Below are 17,522 nucleotides of genomic sequence, written 5' to 3' on the forward strand. Positions count from 1 at the left end.
TTAAAACAGGTGCTATTAATACAGGTAACGAGTGGAGGACAGAGGAGCCTCTTAAAGAAGAAGTTACAGGTCTGTGAAAGCCAGAAATCTTGCTTGTTTGTAGGTGACCAAATACTTATTGTACCCAGGAATTTACCAATTAATTCAGTAAAAATCATCCAATGTGATTTCCTGGATTCTTTCCCCCCATTCTGTCTCTCATAGTTGAAGTTACCTATGATGAAAATGACAGGCCTCTCTCATCTTTTTAAGTGGGAGAACTTGCACAATTGTGGCTGACTAAATACTTGTTTGCCCCACTGTAACTGCAAGCCCCTATGTTACTTTTTGGGCTTTAAATAATTTATGGAGGAAATAATGATCTGTTTTTGGTACCAGCTGCACCACTTTTCACCAATCATCATCATCACCAGCTGTGGGAGGTTTTATTTTTTCCTGGCCTTTCTTGGTTCACTTTTATAAAAGCTGCAGCCAAACATTAAACCACAAAGCTAAAATTGTGGGTTGAAACAGAAAACCAAATAGGTCATCTGAATAAATCATTTCACATCAGAAATCGACAGAATCAGGGTTTTAGGGATCAATGAAATATGGTAGACTGTCAAGAAGGCTGGTGAAAGACACTCTCACACATAATAAATATATCTGTAACTAAGATTTTCAAGATACTAACCATTCATATACATGCAGACAGTTGTTAAAATTATAATCAATTTCACATCACTATATATGTATGCACACAGGATACTGGGGATATATTGGATAGGATATAAAACAGGAGATTAATATTTGGGACTACTCAAGTATTGAATGGACAATTGAGTAAAGAATCATGTTGCCCCAAATTGCTTGTTTTTTCTCTTTTTTTGTTTAGAGATTTACAGTCTTAATACTCCTTGGCTTCTAATTATTTCCAACTTTTCCTTTTGACCTTAACTTGCTTTTACAAAAATAAAATTCCCCTCAGGAGTTATTGTAAATAAAAAATATGAACAATGGTCACAGTATTGAGCTCTCCCTAGACTTCTGCCATCTTAGACCTTCATTGGAAACCAAATGCTGCCACAGTTACCCGTGCAGTTTTCACACTAATTTGCACCTGAAAATAAAACTGATTTGGAGAAATAGTTTGAGGCACCAACAGTCAAACTTCCCTTTGATGTTAACAAGCGGTAAATCAGGTTTCAGAGGGAGAGGGGAAGATGAAGAGGGACCCTGTGTGGAGTGGAGGGGGTGAGGTGGAGACAAAAGTAAAAGAGAGGGTCAAAAGAGGAAATTGGTGGATGTTTGGGGGGAGATATCAAGAAAGTTAAAAAGGAGAAGAAAAGAAGAAATTGAAAGTGGGAAACTGAGAGGAGAAGGGTTGGGTACGTTTGCTTTTATGTTTGGGGAGCAGGAGCATCGAGAGGAAACTTAAATTGAAATAAATTAAAAGGTGAGGTGGTTTCACTCTGATGTACAAAATGTTAACTTCTTTTGAGATCAAAGACCTTTGTAAGAATGCCTGAGAAAAAAAAAGGAAGCTGAAGTTCCTTACGTGCATGTTCGTATTTAACAATACAAAGGAGAATTCTCTGGAGCAACAGACATACCAAAGAATCTTTTGGTGGAATTATTTAAAATTGTTTTGTAAATCGTGTGCCCGCAACACGAGAAAGAGCAAGTTTCTTCTCCCCTGTTTATGCTAGCAGAGGTGAAACCTGAGCTGAGACCTGACAACCATGGCTACATCATCACCTTTGTGAGAAAGATTTGACATTCTACGGAAAATCAATTACCAATGTTGGTTGCTAAAGTCGGGCTTTTTTAATGGTAACCATACAATCCTATTGCTTTAAATGAAATCTAAGCATTCAACTAGTGACTGAACATATTCAAACAGCAACTAGAAGTGAAAAGAACAGAAGCTTTGAAATTACAAGGCCTATATTTTATTCCTGACAACGCCTTTCTTAACAGGCCTTTTCCCATGAGTGTTTAAACTATCTAGATATCCTACTATAAAAAAAGGATTTTGTATTTCAGAATGCTGTTTGCGCATCCAATAATAAAGAGTGGACTATTTGAGTACACGGTGGGCTTGGGCTCGAAATGGGCAAATGGTTTCATTGGTCTATGGAGCATACATGTGCTCGGAGCCCATATGGGCAAACACAAGCTGGACCACCATGGACCTTGAAGACAAATCCACTTGGGACCCATAGAGGCCTCTTTAACCCGACTGGGGTTCTCACATGGTGCCAAGTATGTATTTTTTACCCCAATGACTGCTGTTTTTTTTTGTTGTTTTTTCAGATTCGATTTCATTTTATTGTTGTATTCCCATGTGATCACATTGTTTTCTTCTGAGATTAATCTGGAATAAACGCACAAATATTCAATCAGATCTCAATTTTTGTGGCTATTTTGTAACTTTCAAAAGTTTTCTCTCTCTTTTCCCCTTATAACTAATAGCAGACTTAAGAATAATGCAAATGTATCAGTACAACACATTTATAATAGCGATGCTGAAAAAGAATATGGTCAAATCGTGAAAAAAAGTCTGTGCCTGTATTATCTCATCTTTACATCCATATGTAGTGTATACACACCTGACGCTGACATATGACCCAGAATGACAAAGAAAATGTCTGTACCTGGTGCAGGATGCAGAGCCACACACAACTTCCTCCAGATTCTGGTTCCACTCATCAGCTGAGACTGATCACCTGACAGAACTCTCCTACTAGAGTAATTTTTCTGACCAAATCAACAAAAGTGAAATATCGTCAGCCATGTCATATGTGAAAATATCATTAAAAAATGTATATTGTATGCATGTAATTAATCAGTTTCTTCTGGAAAAAAGAAACGTTAAAGGAGCATGAGGCTCCTTTTAAGAAATGAGACTCTCTAGCGCCACCCTTCACCACGACGGCCGTTGGGGGTACTGCAGCCAACAGCGAAGCCGGCACGAGAAAACGGGGAGAACGAGCATGCAGCGTCATGTGACGTCACATCCGCAGCCCAGCGCGGGAAATTCGGGACCAAATTGCAGCACATTTTGCAGCACACAGCCTGTTCAAGGATACGGAGAGATACACTAGAGGGATCATTCTTTTGGGTTTGGAACGCTTCATCTGACATTATTACTAGAAAACGTAAAACGTATACGAATTTTTTTCATAAATCCTGCCTCAATCCTGCCTCAAGCTCCTTTTAAAAAAAGAAGTCATAATGAGATTAGTAAACAATTTATCAGTAAACATACATGTTTGATATTCATGGGATGATAAAGTTTTATTTTAATAGAAAAGTTTCATGTTTTAATTGCATAAAACTTGGCCGTCTAATTATGAAGGAAGTGGTCTTTGGTTTTGGATACTGTTTTGGTAGTTTTGGTATTTGGAAAGTCTCAGCGGTGACCACCTGGCCCATCTCGGAGGACCAGAGCCAACTCCTGATGTTCCTTGGGTTTGCCAACTTTTACTGGAGATTCATCCGAGGATACAGCACCTTGGCGGCTCCTTTTACCGTCCTCACGTCAACCAAGGTCCCGTTCCGGTGGTCACCAGCAGCCGATGCAGCCTTCAATTCCCTCAAGACCAGATTCACCTACAAGTACCGGACTCTGACCTGATTCATGGTGGAGGTCGAAGCCTCTGAAGTTTGGGTGGGGACAGTCCTCTCACAACGATCAGCCTCCAACCAGAAGCTTCATCCATGCGCCTTCTTCTCGTGCCGACTCACCCCCACAGAAAGAAATGATGACATTGGGAATCGGATTGCATTTGGGTTCTCTGCCGGGCCGTTACAGTAAAGAGGAAGGCTCACAAGCAGGCACCTCAAAGAACAGCCGACTGAGAAACACTTGACCATGAAAACACAAGAAAAGTGATGGGAAATGTTGGGAATTAAGGCAAAGACTCAAAGTAAAACAAAACATTGCCACAGGAGAATATGAACATTAAAAAAACGAAGCAATTGTGGCAAGAAAAATCTGTAATTTGTGGAATTTTATATTTGCTCTCTTTGTTTATGGTTAGTGGCATACCTGCACTCTGGCTCCGGTTTAACAGAACAACATTTAATATCTACAGTTGTGGTAGAATGTTTTTTTGTTTCCATGTGTAAAGATGATCATCTTCTTGATCATTTATGTTGTACAAAATGTACAATTATTCAAAATCTGACAATGGTGTACTGAAATATAGAATTTTTCCCACATTACTAATTTAGCAGGTTGTACAAATTGTAGGTTTGACTTTTTCTTTTTGCGAAATGTGAGCACAACCAACTCAACTACGTCCAAAATCAAACGGAAGACATTGTGGTGTTTTTGGTGGTTGCCTGTTGGACTTTGTGTAAGGATTCAGTCCATTCCTGAAATGCAACCACAGCAGTATGTTGTCTACACGCAATTTTGCATCCTTGCATGAATTCAATTTGAGTAATACTGTTATAGAAATAGTAAACTGGAGATGTAACAAGAGTACAAACTATATAAAGTGCTTTCAGTGAAATCAATCAACTCACTCAGATTGATTAAATAAATGGTCTAAAGCTCCCTTGGCATTCAGTTGCCAATATTCTTGCTGAATACTTAGTTCAATGATGTTCCTTAAAATTAACATGAATTACAGGTTTTATTGCTACTTTTTACATTAAATGAATCATGTCAGGTGGAAGCACTTTATTAACTTAATTCAGAAGCCATTAAAAAAAAAAAGTGTTGCATAACAGTCTGCTTTGTGTCTGCTTTCAGGTTTCCCCCAACTGTGACCAGGTTTTGGTGAACGGTAAGGAAATGCGGGGTCGGCAGTCTTTGGCAGTGAACTTCACGTACCTGCACCTGTCTGCTCAGCTGCACCTCAACGTCTGGGTGCCCAAACTCCCCCTGCTGATCGACGTGTCTGACACGGAGCTCAGCCAAGTCAAAGGCTGGAGGGTGCCCATCATCACCAACAAGAGGTACAATACCTGTCTGATCTCCCAGCACGGAGGGAGTGAATCATATTGTGGAGGATAAAAGCAGCATGTTCTGGGTTTTTTTTTTTTTTTTTTTTGGGGGGGGGGGTGTCTGAAATGCAGTACATTTTGCATAAACCCCTATGATTCATGCTGCAAAAGAAATTGCTCTGCTTGTCTGCTTTGTGCTTTCCACACATCGTTTCTCATTCCTTTTAATATAAAAAAGAAATATGTTTTAGTATCGGCATCTATCTGAAATGCCTCTTGTTAGCTCCAAAAAATGCTAAAATGAATTGATTTAAGCTATTTCTTTTTAAAAAAAATTCTCAACTATTTTTTGAACACTGTCTTCCATCTTTACAACACATTTAAAGCTTAGCAACTAAATGAAATTAACACCTTATCTCTAAGTGAAAATCCAGCAACCAAAACAGAAACTAATTTCTGCCACTCATTTAAAAAAAAAAAAAAATGTATATATGTTAATAAGAGCTGTCATTTGTCTATTTACTGTACAGTGAGCGAAAATAACCGAGTCAAATTCCCTGTCTAGTTTGACCTGACTTGGCCAATAAACCTAATTCTGAAATTAATTTATATAACATCAAGCATTACAAGAAAAAGGAGAAATCAGGCCGTCCCCGAGTCCAGAATATCAAAAGTCACCCTGATCACAGAGAGTGTTGAGCATCTGCAAGTCTGTCATGGCCCTGTACTTGTGGGACCACCTTTGTGCATGTGGATTACTGGTCTTTGTGATTCCAGAACAGAAAGGCTCCCCCATGAGGACAGTTTGCAACTCACAGACACTCCTCTGACTCTGAATATCACACATGTGCACCTAATTTTCACCTGGACATCTTCAAAATAACGGCACACTAAAGCTTATTAGATGGCACTTCTCAGTACAGATGGACGATGATGTAAAAAACAGGCTGCAAAGGCAACCAAGGAGGTTTTTCTGCAGCAGCCATATGTTTGTAGCGGGTATGTTTATTGAATACTGCAGTGAAGAATACAGACATTATTCCTGCCTGTCTCAATTTACCTCTGAGGTGAAGGTCTGCATGATTGTACTGATGACAGCTATCAAAGCTTTACTGTCATTACTGCTCCCTTACAGTAACATCTTCAGGAATAGCAGTGACAGCAGTGACACACAGCTGAAGTTACACTGCAGAAACTCAAAATCTTAACAAGAATATTTGTCTTATTTCTAGTTAAAATGTCAAAAAAAAAAAAAGTCTCATTACATTTAAAACGAGACTCAAAAAACAACAATTTTCACCTGTTTCAAGTAGATTTTCACTTAAAAGAAGTAGAAAAATCTGCCAGTGGTACAAAATCTTTTTGCTTGTAATGAGGAGATAAATCTTGTCCCACTGGCAGATTTTTCTTCTTATTTCAAGTGAAAATTTACTTGAAACAGGAGGAAATTGTCAAATAACAAGTTATTTTTCTGGTGATGACTCTTGTTTTAAGTGTAATGAGATTTTTTGACTAAAAATTAGACATTCTAACTAGAAATAAGACAAATATTCCTGGTAAGATTTTGAGGTTTTGCAGTGTACAGTACGTGTCCTGTTTGTTCATTCAGTTGCTTTGCACTCTATAGTTGTCCTGATTCTCATAGTTTAAGCATTAAACATTGTTTGTACTATTCTTGTACATAAACATGTTTGTAGGGGATATTATGAAAAGAGTCACATTGTATGGGTTGAAATGTGTAAATCTGGGTGTTTCAAGTGACTATAAACTCTATTCCAGTATTTCCAAATCTGGTCACCATATTTGTCTCCTTAGTTTTTGAACATGTACAGTCGCTGTGCAGATTGTGGATTTAATTTTTCCCATTAGTCAGATCAGATTAGTTTCATCCAGCTTCTCCACATTTATACTGTAGCAACCAAACCACACCTAGCCACATCTGGTGTTCATGAAAAGTTGACCACACAATGCTACAACATTGATATCAGAAGAGGAGCAGCACAGAGGAAAGAGAGTGGAGGGGAGTGTGGTTTGTAACTTTCCTCCCCCTGAAAGATACAGCTAAAGAGTGAGCTTCATGCAGTAATTGTGTTGTATTTTAGCCAAAACGTTTCACAAATGTATTCAGTTATCTGGACATTTTTCAACCTTTGAAAATGGGCATAATATGTATCCTTATACAAGAAGAACTGATGTTATCCTCCAAAAACATTATGATTATCACAAAAAGAAATGCTCATAGTACGGTGCAGCTCTGTGAAGCTTGTTTAGTTTCACGACGCTGAGCTTGTATTCCTAGTTTCTCCACACATTGTTAATGTATCGTTTCCTGATAAAGAGAAAGAAGACATGTATCTAGATTAAACACATTTCATCAGGAAATGCACAGTGGCAAAGAATAGAGACGATTTGCAGATAGTTACTGCAGATTGAGGGACTGCTGCAGGGACGTTCATCAATAATGTCACATTGTGCTCCTTCAGAAATACATTCAGCATCTTTTTGCTACTTCAGAGACTGATAAAACCAAGTTCTAAATATCTACACATGAATTTCTTTACTTGTTCACAGATGAAGATTCTCATTGTATCAACACTTAGAGTATGTTTATCATATCAAAAAAGTGTTTTTATTTTTATTTTTTATCATAGAGTCAAGCAGGATCATAAATACTAGACGGTTTAATGTGCTCAACACACCCAAAATAATATTGATGTTTCACTTTTGGTCAGAATGGGTGTTCCAATACCTAAATAAATAAATAAATGTTCATATCCGTTGAATTTCTCAGACTATAGGTGGTCTCTGCATGAAGACCACAAAATTGATCCTAAATAATTGGCATGACATTTCACCAAACAATAGCACACAGTCCACTAACATAACATAAAGAAAACTGTTCACTAAGACAGTTTGATGAATGTAAAAAAAGGGGGATTTTAAATAAAGTACACATGGATTATAAAGTGAACGTTTATAGAATAGATTAGCTGGGGCGGAGCATAGAATATTAAAAAGACTTTTAATTACTGTCTAATCCCACTTTTCCTTTTTTTCTATCTCATTTATCTCTTGTCCTCCCAGACCCACCAGAGACAGCGAGGATGATGAAGATGATGACAGGAAGGGCAAAGGTTGCACCCTTCAGGTATTATTTGATGGCATTTCATGTAACACTTTTAACAGCAAGTTCTTCAATCATCTTTTCAATGTCACAAGCCTTGGATAGAGTCATCACACTAATTATCAAATGTTTTATGTATATCTTGACTTAGGTTGAATTATCCATATTTGTTGCTAAGAATCTACCTCTCATTGATGATAACAATCACATGACCAGTCTCAGCGGACATGATGGTCTGAAATCGTGTTTTTTGTACCTGTAAACCTCTTCTGTTCTCTTCCTCTTCTGTTCTCTTCATTCTAAAATGTAATATTGTAAATTAGCATAATACAGGCCCTTTGAAATAGTGAGATAGTGTAGTTCAGTGATTCGTAACCATAGGGCCGCGGCCCACACTTGGGCCGCGAGCGCCATCTAGTGGGCCGCCAAAAAAAATTAAGTTTTGTACGTGTGGGCCGCGAGGGCCGCGGGATTGCATAGCAACTCGCAACCAAATGAGGAGAAGAAGACACTCAGCTAGCTGTACGTGTAATAGTAAGAGAAATGGTGTGTCTTTACAGAGAAAATCCTTCATTTTGCACAGAGTAGGTTTAGATCCGCCAGGATTAGGGATCGATTAATTGGGTCTGCGCCCAGAGCGAGCGAGCGCGGCGTGATCATTTATCCCGGCGCGTCCCCGCGGCCGGGGAGGTCGGTGCCGCTCGGGCGGTGGGCTCCGTCGTTACTGCTGAAGGATGGTAGATGTAGATGCGTGGGCTGTCGTGTCTGCTGGACTGGACTGTTGGGGCTTTCGAAAAAGCATCGGAAAGTAACTGCTGCAGCGGCCAGAGAGCTGCGGTGCGGGCTGTGCCCGTCGCAGCTGATCAGGCTCGGATGAACCCGACACACTGAGTCCTGACAACTTATTAATGTAAATAACTTAAAGTAAAATCAAACTAAGTTTTGTCCTCGCTGTATTTTTAAATATGCAACCCGGAATGGACAAATTCATCCTGTTCAGTCTTCCCACTGGGACAAAACCAGTGTCTCATACGTTCAGAGACCGTGGCGTTCAAAGTGCGAAAGTGAAACGCCACTGAAACAAAACACAAAGTTTTTCATCAAACATATCCACTCAAGTCTGAACTGAAGTCACAGAAAATAAACTGACCATCTTAAACATGTTTGGGTCCACATACAGCTGTGAAGCAGCTTTCTCCACAGTGAACATAATTAAAACTAAATATCGTTTCAGGCTCATCAATGAGCACCTCCACATGCATATGAGAACCTGACACCATCCAGCCCAGATTTAAAGTCCTGACAGGAGAAGTTAAAGCTCAGTTCTCTCACTGAACAACAGAAAGTGGGGGCATAAGATTATAAGAGGGGAAGAAAGAAAAACTGCAAAACTGTTAAATTGTTAAGATGTGTTTATATTAATTTAGCATAAAAATGTGTTGAGACAATTAACAAAGAAAAGGGGAAATTCAAACTGCTGGTAGAGAAATAAAATAAGAGCACTTGAAAAATAAAATAAAATCTACTTTATTTTTAAGAGAAAAAATATGTTTAATTCAAGTTAAACATGTTAATTGGCAAATATGTACTTTTTTTAATATAACAGTCAGATGCAGATGTTGATACAACTATGAGGCTACTTGAATATACACACACACACACACACACACACACACACACACATACATACATACATACATACATACATATATATATATATATATATATATATATATATATATATATATATATATATATATATATATATATGTATATTATGATGTTCTGGACCTTCGCTTGAGTAAATTTTCTCTAAATGGACCTCTTAAAGTTTTAGTTGAATATCCCTGCTATACAGTGTTTATATTTAATGGGCCCCGGGCCACTCTGTACTGAAAAAATTGGGCCCCAAGGTCAGAAAGGTTAAGAACCCCTGGTGTAGTTCATCAATGTGCTCTACTTTTTTTTCTACTTGAACTAAAATTCAACGTTTGGATCTAAATGTGTCATTCCTCTTCACTTTTCAGTACCAGTACGCTTTGGTGCGAGTCCTCACCCATTTCGTAGCAGAACCCTCTGACCCCGGGGGGGAGATGGTCTACATGTTGGGTGCTGACTGGCAAGCTGATATCACTCATTTGGTCATGGACCAGTTAAAGGTAAGTATCCAAGAATGTGCGCACGGTCTCACCTATGCACCAAACCTTCCTTACAGAAATGGAAAAAACACGATGGCACTTTAAGGAATTTGCTTTAGATGTGTCCCGGGTGTGTAGAAAAGAAGAGCTGGTGGGATTTGAGGAAGGAAGAGGGAAGAAATAAGGTAGGAATAGAATAGAAATAATGTAAAAGAAACCTGCAGTACAGCAAATATTGATGTGTAATTCACCCTATAAAGTGAACCTGATCATGTGAATACTGAGTAGGGGTGTAACGATACACTAATCTCACGATACGGTACGATACACGATATTGAGGTCACAATAACGATACGATATTATAGCAGTATTTTTTTAACAACCTTGAATGAGGAACATATGACTGGAAAAAATTGTCTTTTATTTGAAAAACACAAAATACAAAACATTGCTGTGCGTTTGCCCTATTGTTACAGTTTGTAATGCTTTATAACTGTTTAAGTTTTAAAGAGAAAGCCAGGCCAACCATTTTCCACAAACTGAACTAAAGGGTATGGATTATGCATCTTCAGTTTCATACAAGTAAAAATATTTTGCCACAAACTGAATAGTTTCTCTCATGTATGACTTGACTTTTTTCTTTTCCAGAAATTTAACAACTAAAATTAAATAATTAAATAAAAGTAAATAAATAATCTATGAAAAGTCCCAAACTCAAAATGCAACATGACTGTTATTTAGCTTGTGCCAGAGCTCAGAGCTTCACCTGCTCCAGCCTGAGGCCGTAAGGTGAACCCTGTTATCGTTTCATCCTCCCACCTTTGGGAACGACACAATCTTTACATCATAAAAAATATTTATTCCTGCTCACCTTATAAGTAAAAGTTCAGAGCTCAAAACCCTGCAAGAGTCCCGTGATCTGGACGCAAAACGGTACTAGTTTCTTCTGAGCGTAGTCAGATTTTGGTCCGCGGGTCGAGGCGTGGTCGTCACGTGATCCCGCTGCACCAATAGGATGTTACTAGTAAACACAATAGATTAATATTAATAACCCAATATCACGCTACAGTTTGTCACCTCCACGACACGTATCGTGACGTTTTTGTATCGCAAAATTTCGTGGCACGATATATTGTTACCCCTAATACTGAGGGACGTGACAATGCAGGAGCGGGGCAGTTTATAATGAACGTTGCACAGCATCCTTTGTTGTTCTGCAGGTTCCTCTTCCTCATCGTGACCTCACCCGTGCGTTGTTCTCTCATTGGCTGTAACTTAGATGTAAAATGAGCAACAGGTCCAGATATTTAGTATGCCAGATATCAGTTTGGTATTGGACCTAGCTTGGTGAGGTCTCTGCAAGCCTCTTTGATGCATCCTCTTGTGGTTCACACGTAACTGAATACTAACAGAGAGTGGTGATTGTTCACCAATTTGACCATTTTTAACAGCTAGCTCAGTGACTTGCAAATCATGTAGTGTGAAGATGGCTTAAGATTGGTAGCAGGGTCAAACAGCGAGGCCAACAATCCACCTATACATGGTCAGCAAGTTGTTTTTGGTTGATTAAATCTGTAATTAGGGCCCGAGCACTTACAGTGCGAAGGCCCTATTGTATCTGTAGGAATTTTCTTTTTTTTTTCTCGTTATTTAATTTTTATTTTTCCGACGAAATGAGGGCCTTTTTTTCCCCCTAAACGTGCCCAAAAAGTCACCAAATTTTGCATGCAAGCCAGGCCTGGCGAAAAATTTGATATTTAAAGGAGCTGTATGTAAGAGCAATAATAAAACGAATAATAAAATGACCCCGATATGTCAACAGACATTTAAAAATCATGTTCATTTCAAATACTTATGTCACTGACAACAGCACTCAAGCCAGGATATTCCAGTTTAAAAAGAGGAGTTGCAGCCCTCAACTGATGTTTATGTTGTCATTTTTTGTATTGGCCTGAAGCTCCACCGTCCACCTATCTCCCAATCACCAAGTCAGTATTGTTTCTGAAGCTCCACCCTCCACCTATCTCCCAATCACCAAGTCAGTATTGTTTCTGAAGCTCCACCCTCCACCTATCTCCCAATCACCAAGTCAGTATTGTTTCTGAAGCTCCACCCTCCACCTATCTCCCAATCACCAAGTCAGTATTGTTTCTGAAGCTCCACCCTCCACCTATCTCCCAATCACCAAGTCAGTATTGTTTCGGCATCCGGGTTGCCAGCTCGGCTCTAATTATCGCAGCCATGGCAGCCTACGTTCCTGCTGCATTCTGCAGCCAACCTGGCAACCTCTGGTCGGGGGGAGGAGGGGGAGGGTACACGCCGCTCAACAATATTTTGAAAGTCACTGCAGTACCAGTTTTGGCCATTTCTTACAGACGGCTCCTTTAATTGTTTGCATTAATGGGCGTGGCCTAATGGCTCAGCAGCGCCCCCTAGAAAACTTTCTGCCTCAAGCCCCACAAAAGGGTTCGAAGTACATGCACGAAAATCAGTACACACCTGTATCATGTCGCAACTTAAAGAAAAGTCTCTTGGCGCCATGGCCGAAACCGAAAAGGAAGTCGGCCATTTTGAATTAATCGTGTGATTTTGGCGCAATTTATGCCATTTCTTTGGCCGTTTCTTCACCCGAACCATAACGTGCACCCAGGTGTGTTATACATCAAAATGTGCGTCTCGATCCTGCGACGATTACTACTATTGCCTACTTTCTACCATAACTTTTGAATGGTTTTACATAGAGAGTCGTGGGTGATGTCATCCGCTAAATGTCCAGGCCTGAAGAATCTACATGCGAGTCATACAAGCTTCCACTGCAGTACGCCTGAACGTGCACCAGCGTGCGAGGGCCCGTTCATTGCTGCTTGCAGCTTTAATTTAATATTTGTTTGTTATTTATCAGTGAATCATGTGTCATAATAGTTCCTTTAAAAGCTTTCATTGACGGTTGTTTCCATGTTTTACAGGTGGAGAATCCCCGCATTGCCAGACTAGTAGATGGAGGTATCCTAATTGGACGTGACTTGGGGATCACCACTATACAGGTAGGCACTGAAACAAGTCCCCAAGTCCGTACACAAACTACAGTATGTTGGCTGCTATCACTCGGAAATGAAGAACTCGCTCTTGTGTCTGAGTAATTTCCCTCAGCTTATTGCAGGATTTCAGTAGTATCTTTGAGATGTTCAAAATAGAAGTTTGCAGCTTTCTAATAATCTGAAGCCAATTGTAATTGGCACTCAGGTGCCCTGTCCTCTTTCTTTTCTTCTCCTGAAGAACTAAGACCCCTCTCTAAGCTTGTTAAACAATTACCAGCAGTTAATTGTTGGGGATTTGGGCCCGACATGGTGTGATGTTCAGTAATTAAACAGTACATGTACACGCTGAACACAACCGGCCGAATTCAATTGAGTCTGGTCAAGTTTGAAAATAGAGCTTTTTGTTTAACATTACCAGAACAACAATACAACCAAAACATATTTTATGGTTCAGTATTTCCTTTAGTATTCATTCATATACATAGTGTTTTTGAATGACTGCGAGTTAAAGTGCTTGTTAAATAGGTTGGAGTTTACTTCGTGTCTATAGTACACACAGGGATTTTTTGGCAGATTTTTGGAAACAGCTGAGAGTGTGTTTGCATCTAAACAACTCGGGACACACATGCACCCACACACACGCACTCACACACGGATGCACAGTCACACACAGCTGTGCGCTCTTAGGGAGCCAGAAGGGAGAATTTACCCAGCATTCCCACTGAGATGCCAGAGTCGACAGCCATCATTTGATAGTTTGACATTTCAATTTTACCCCCCCAGCTCAGTTTCCCTAAGCCCAAATTCTTCTTCCAGTCCCCCTCTCTCTTTCTTTTCTACATTTTCCCCTCTCTCCTTCTCACCCAGACTTGAAGAGCAATCCCAGAGACGTCAATCATTGCATTTTGTTACCTCGCTGAGGGTGGGATTGAGTTTGACACGCCGACATGTTCACTGAGAGATTTTCTTTGTACACCAATCAGATGTGCCTGTCCTCATGTCGCTAGGCGGAGGAGTACACTACAACACAGGGCTCCTAATGTCTGTCACTGCTCGTCTTCTCCTCCTTCTCTCCATCTGTACCCCAATCTCTATCATGTTCCTCCTTTTGGCCCTCTCTCACATTCTATCCCCCTCTATTTGTCATTGTCTCTCCCCTTCTGACACCTTCTCCATTTATTAATCTCACTTTGCTCGCAATCTCACTTACACTTTCTTCTCTTTTCATCTACCCCCTTGTAGTTTTAGCCATCTTTGGTCCTGGCCTGCTTGACTTAGCTGAATGCTGACACACAGGAGCGCAGCCAAGGGGCAGATGATGAAACTGAGTGCTTGTTTGTGTCTGCACATTTTTTTATTACTTAGTTTGTGCTTTACTTTGCAATACGAAATGACAGCAACAGTTTTCCCAAAGCTGTATTTTCTTTACTCAGACAATCCCATCAGCTGCCATGCATCTGGGTTTGTCTCTGTCTGTTTGTATGTGTTGAAGACACAGTTGCAAAACATTCTGCATAGTGTTGACACATGCTCAGTTTGTACGTGTGTGCTTTATTACTATCTCCCCCACCTAAAACATTGGAAATTTGACTTTCACTTTAAAGGCTAGGAATCACTAAGTAAATAATAGCAAAAATAACTCAGACACTCAAAGAGCTCAGAGGTAGAAGGTTCCAGGTTTGAATCTTAGCTGGAGAGTCGTTCCAGCATCTACTTTAGAGACACAAAAGGGAACAACGTTAAATGCAATATATAACGATGCATACAGTAAATGCAAAAACAGTAAAGAGAGCAGCGTGAGGAAATGGGCCAGTGTGTCATGGAAGGTCCTCCAGTACGCTGCTTTTGATATTCTATTTTGAACATCCATTGCAGGTTATGTCCCCACTGTCTGACTCTATCCTGGCTGAGAAGACCGTAACAGTGATGGATGAAAAGGTACAATAACAATGTTTTATTCCCAGAGCCCAGGTTTTATCAGGTGACGATACTTATATTAATATGTGATAGGAAACAACTTGCAAAGTGCTAAGTGTGACACATATTTTGTCAACACCTCTGCACAGTGAATCTAAATTACTCAGATGCATTGAATAATGTTGCAAAATGTTGTCAAGTAATTTCATGTCACAACAAAAAAGAGAAGTTATGTAGTGTAGTACTCATATTTCATGTCGTATATAGTACATGCCCATGTTACTTTCCATACAATCATGATCAAAATTAGGAACTGTGGAACATTTCCTATGAAACTCTGTAAAACATCTCTGTGTTAGGGCCCCTACTTCGTCCACTTTTGAATATAAAATATATTTAAGTTTTTCTTTTTTATTAGTCTCCAAGTGAGTCTTGCCCTCAAACCACACCTGAGCAGCGAGTCAGCATTTATCTTGCTGTAAACGGCTCCATGAGCAGGGCCTTGGTCATTTCAGCACTTGACTGAGAGACTCCTCTTGTGAAGAAGTTAAGGGTGCTATCAGACCTGTGGCCCGTTTGTTTTGTTTTCCGATTCAGGGGCTGAATCGATACAGTTGTTTCGTTTCTCATTTGTGGGGTTTGTGTTCACAAGACAAACGTCTGTAGCGGTTCAAAGCTGTTAGCAAATGCCATGAGAACCAACTGTTCTCTGATTGGTCAGAAATGAGCGCGGAAGGAGTTTCCTCTTCCGCCCCCCAGGATAAACAACAAGCCCCTTTCACAGAGAGGGTGCAAAGCGCAGACCGCCGCCGGCGATCCCATTCATTTATGTGCTGCCAGCGCAAGAGCGGACCGCTCTGCTGCCGAGCTCGGCGGCGGGCGAGAGGGCGCCTGCCGCGGCGTTTGCGCTGCGCAAACCCTGCTCGAATTTCACATTTTTTTATTTCACTGTGCCGCACTGTGACAACACCTCGGAACGTCCAGTAGGAGAGGAGGTGGTGGAAGCTGCGCCGACTCTTCTCCTTGCGCCGGTAGCACATACAAAATGAATGGAGTTGTCGGTTGCTGTGTCGATTATGTTCTCACTACAAAAAAAACGCACCGCTCCAGATCTCGAATGGAATCGAGCCAAGACCACCTCTCCTAGGTGATCTAGGCTTGCTTGTTTTGTGCCGCATCCAAGCGAGATTGCTGTGTTCACGTATACCAAACGAACTGATCTTTAGGGGGAAATGTTCCCTGTTCCGGAACAACTGCTCCAGACGGGACAAGTGTGAAAGCACCCTAAGTTACTATGTCAAAGAGCACAGAAGTCAGCTTGGACTCCAACAGTAGCACACCAAAGCCAGACTGAAGTTTGCCCATTGACATTTGAAACATGAGAAGTTTTGAAAAGTGATGAAACCAAACCTGAGATCTTTGGGAACATGGATGCTGGTCTTGTTTAGTGAAGGAAGAGGCCTTTGAGCCAAAAGCGCAGTCCTTTACAGTGAAACACAGTGTACAGAGCATGATGCTATGGGGCAGTTTTGCTACTTCAAGTACAGAAAATCTTGTTCATGGGATCACAAGAAATAATACAGTACAAAGAAATCTGCTACCAAGTTGCTCCATGGTTTTCAACAACACAATGACCCAAAAACAAACATCTTAATTTGTCTGGATGTTTTTCAAGGACACCAACATCAAAGTCCTGGAGTAAACGCTATTGAGAGCTCAAGGTTAATGTTTTGAAAACCTTGGAGGACATGGAACTATTTGCCAATGAAGAATGGGCCAAAATAAATATGAACCAACAACTAACCAGGAAAGAGAGATAGTTGTCAGTTGTAAGTCACAAATGATACATTACAGGTTATTAATAGTTAAAAAGTTAAATATTTCTTACCTGGCATTTTTTATTTGTTGTTGTTTCAGTTGAACACATCAGTGAGTAATATTCATTTAGCTCAGTGGAGATTTATCTTCGTCCATTTGAAACCAAACTATGAACACTTTAGGTTGTAGTCATGGCCATGGAAAAGTTAAGAGTTTTGTTTGGTTGCTTATTTGTTCGTTTGATTTCATCAAGTTAATCATTTTGACCTTAACTCTACCACTTCATGTTTGTCACTGCCATTCACATCTTGCACTAATTACTATTGTTTAGTTGTATAGTTTATTTAGAATGTTAGTAATACCTTGTTTCATCATGCATTTTGCTTTCCTCAATTATTGTAGGTGTGTTTCCATTAGTGGGGGTTCCAGGTTGTTTTTCCAGGGAGGGATAGTTGAAGCGTGTCTCCTTTATCAAGAACGGCCCTGCAAAAGTGGCCTCCAGGAACCTTTAAAGGGCGGAAAACATTCCCGTAGTAGTGCTCAAGATTG

At 40.1% G+C, this 17,522-nt stretch overlaps 1 protein-coding gene across 1 annotated transcript in view; it reads left to right on the plus strand.

Moving 5' to 3' along the window:
- si:dkey-215k6.1 (transmembrane protein 132C) overlaps nt 1-17,522 on the plus strand; it is a 345,761-nt gene that overhangs the window by 317,038 nt on the left and 11,201 nt on the right. Inside the window, exons 7-11 of the mRNA XM_061729571.1 lie at nt 4,745-4,950; nt 8,023-8,086; nt 10,090-10,221; nt 13,167-13,244; nt 15,114-15,176. Coding sequence (XP_061585555.1) covers nt 4,745-4,950; nt 8,023-8,086; nt 10,090-10,221; nt 13,167-13,244; nt 15,114-15,176 — 543 coding nt within the window. The remainder of the gene's footprint in view (nt 1-4,744; nt 4,951-8,022; nt 8,087-10,089; nt 10,222-13,166; nt 13,245-15,113; nt 15,177-17,522) is intronic.

This window comes from Cololabis saira, chromosome 9, assembly GCF_033807715.1.
Source record: "Cololabis saira isolate AMF1-May2022 chromosome 9, fColSai1.1, whole genome shotgun sequence".
In the NCBI taxonomy this organism is placed as follows: domain Eukaryota; kingdom Metazoa; phylum Chordata; class Actinopteri; order Beloniformes; family Belonidae; genus Cololabis; species Cololabis saira.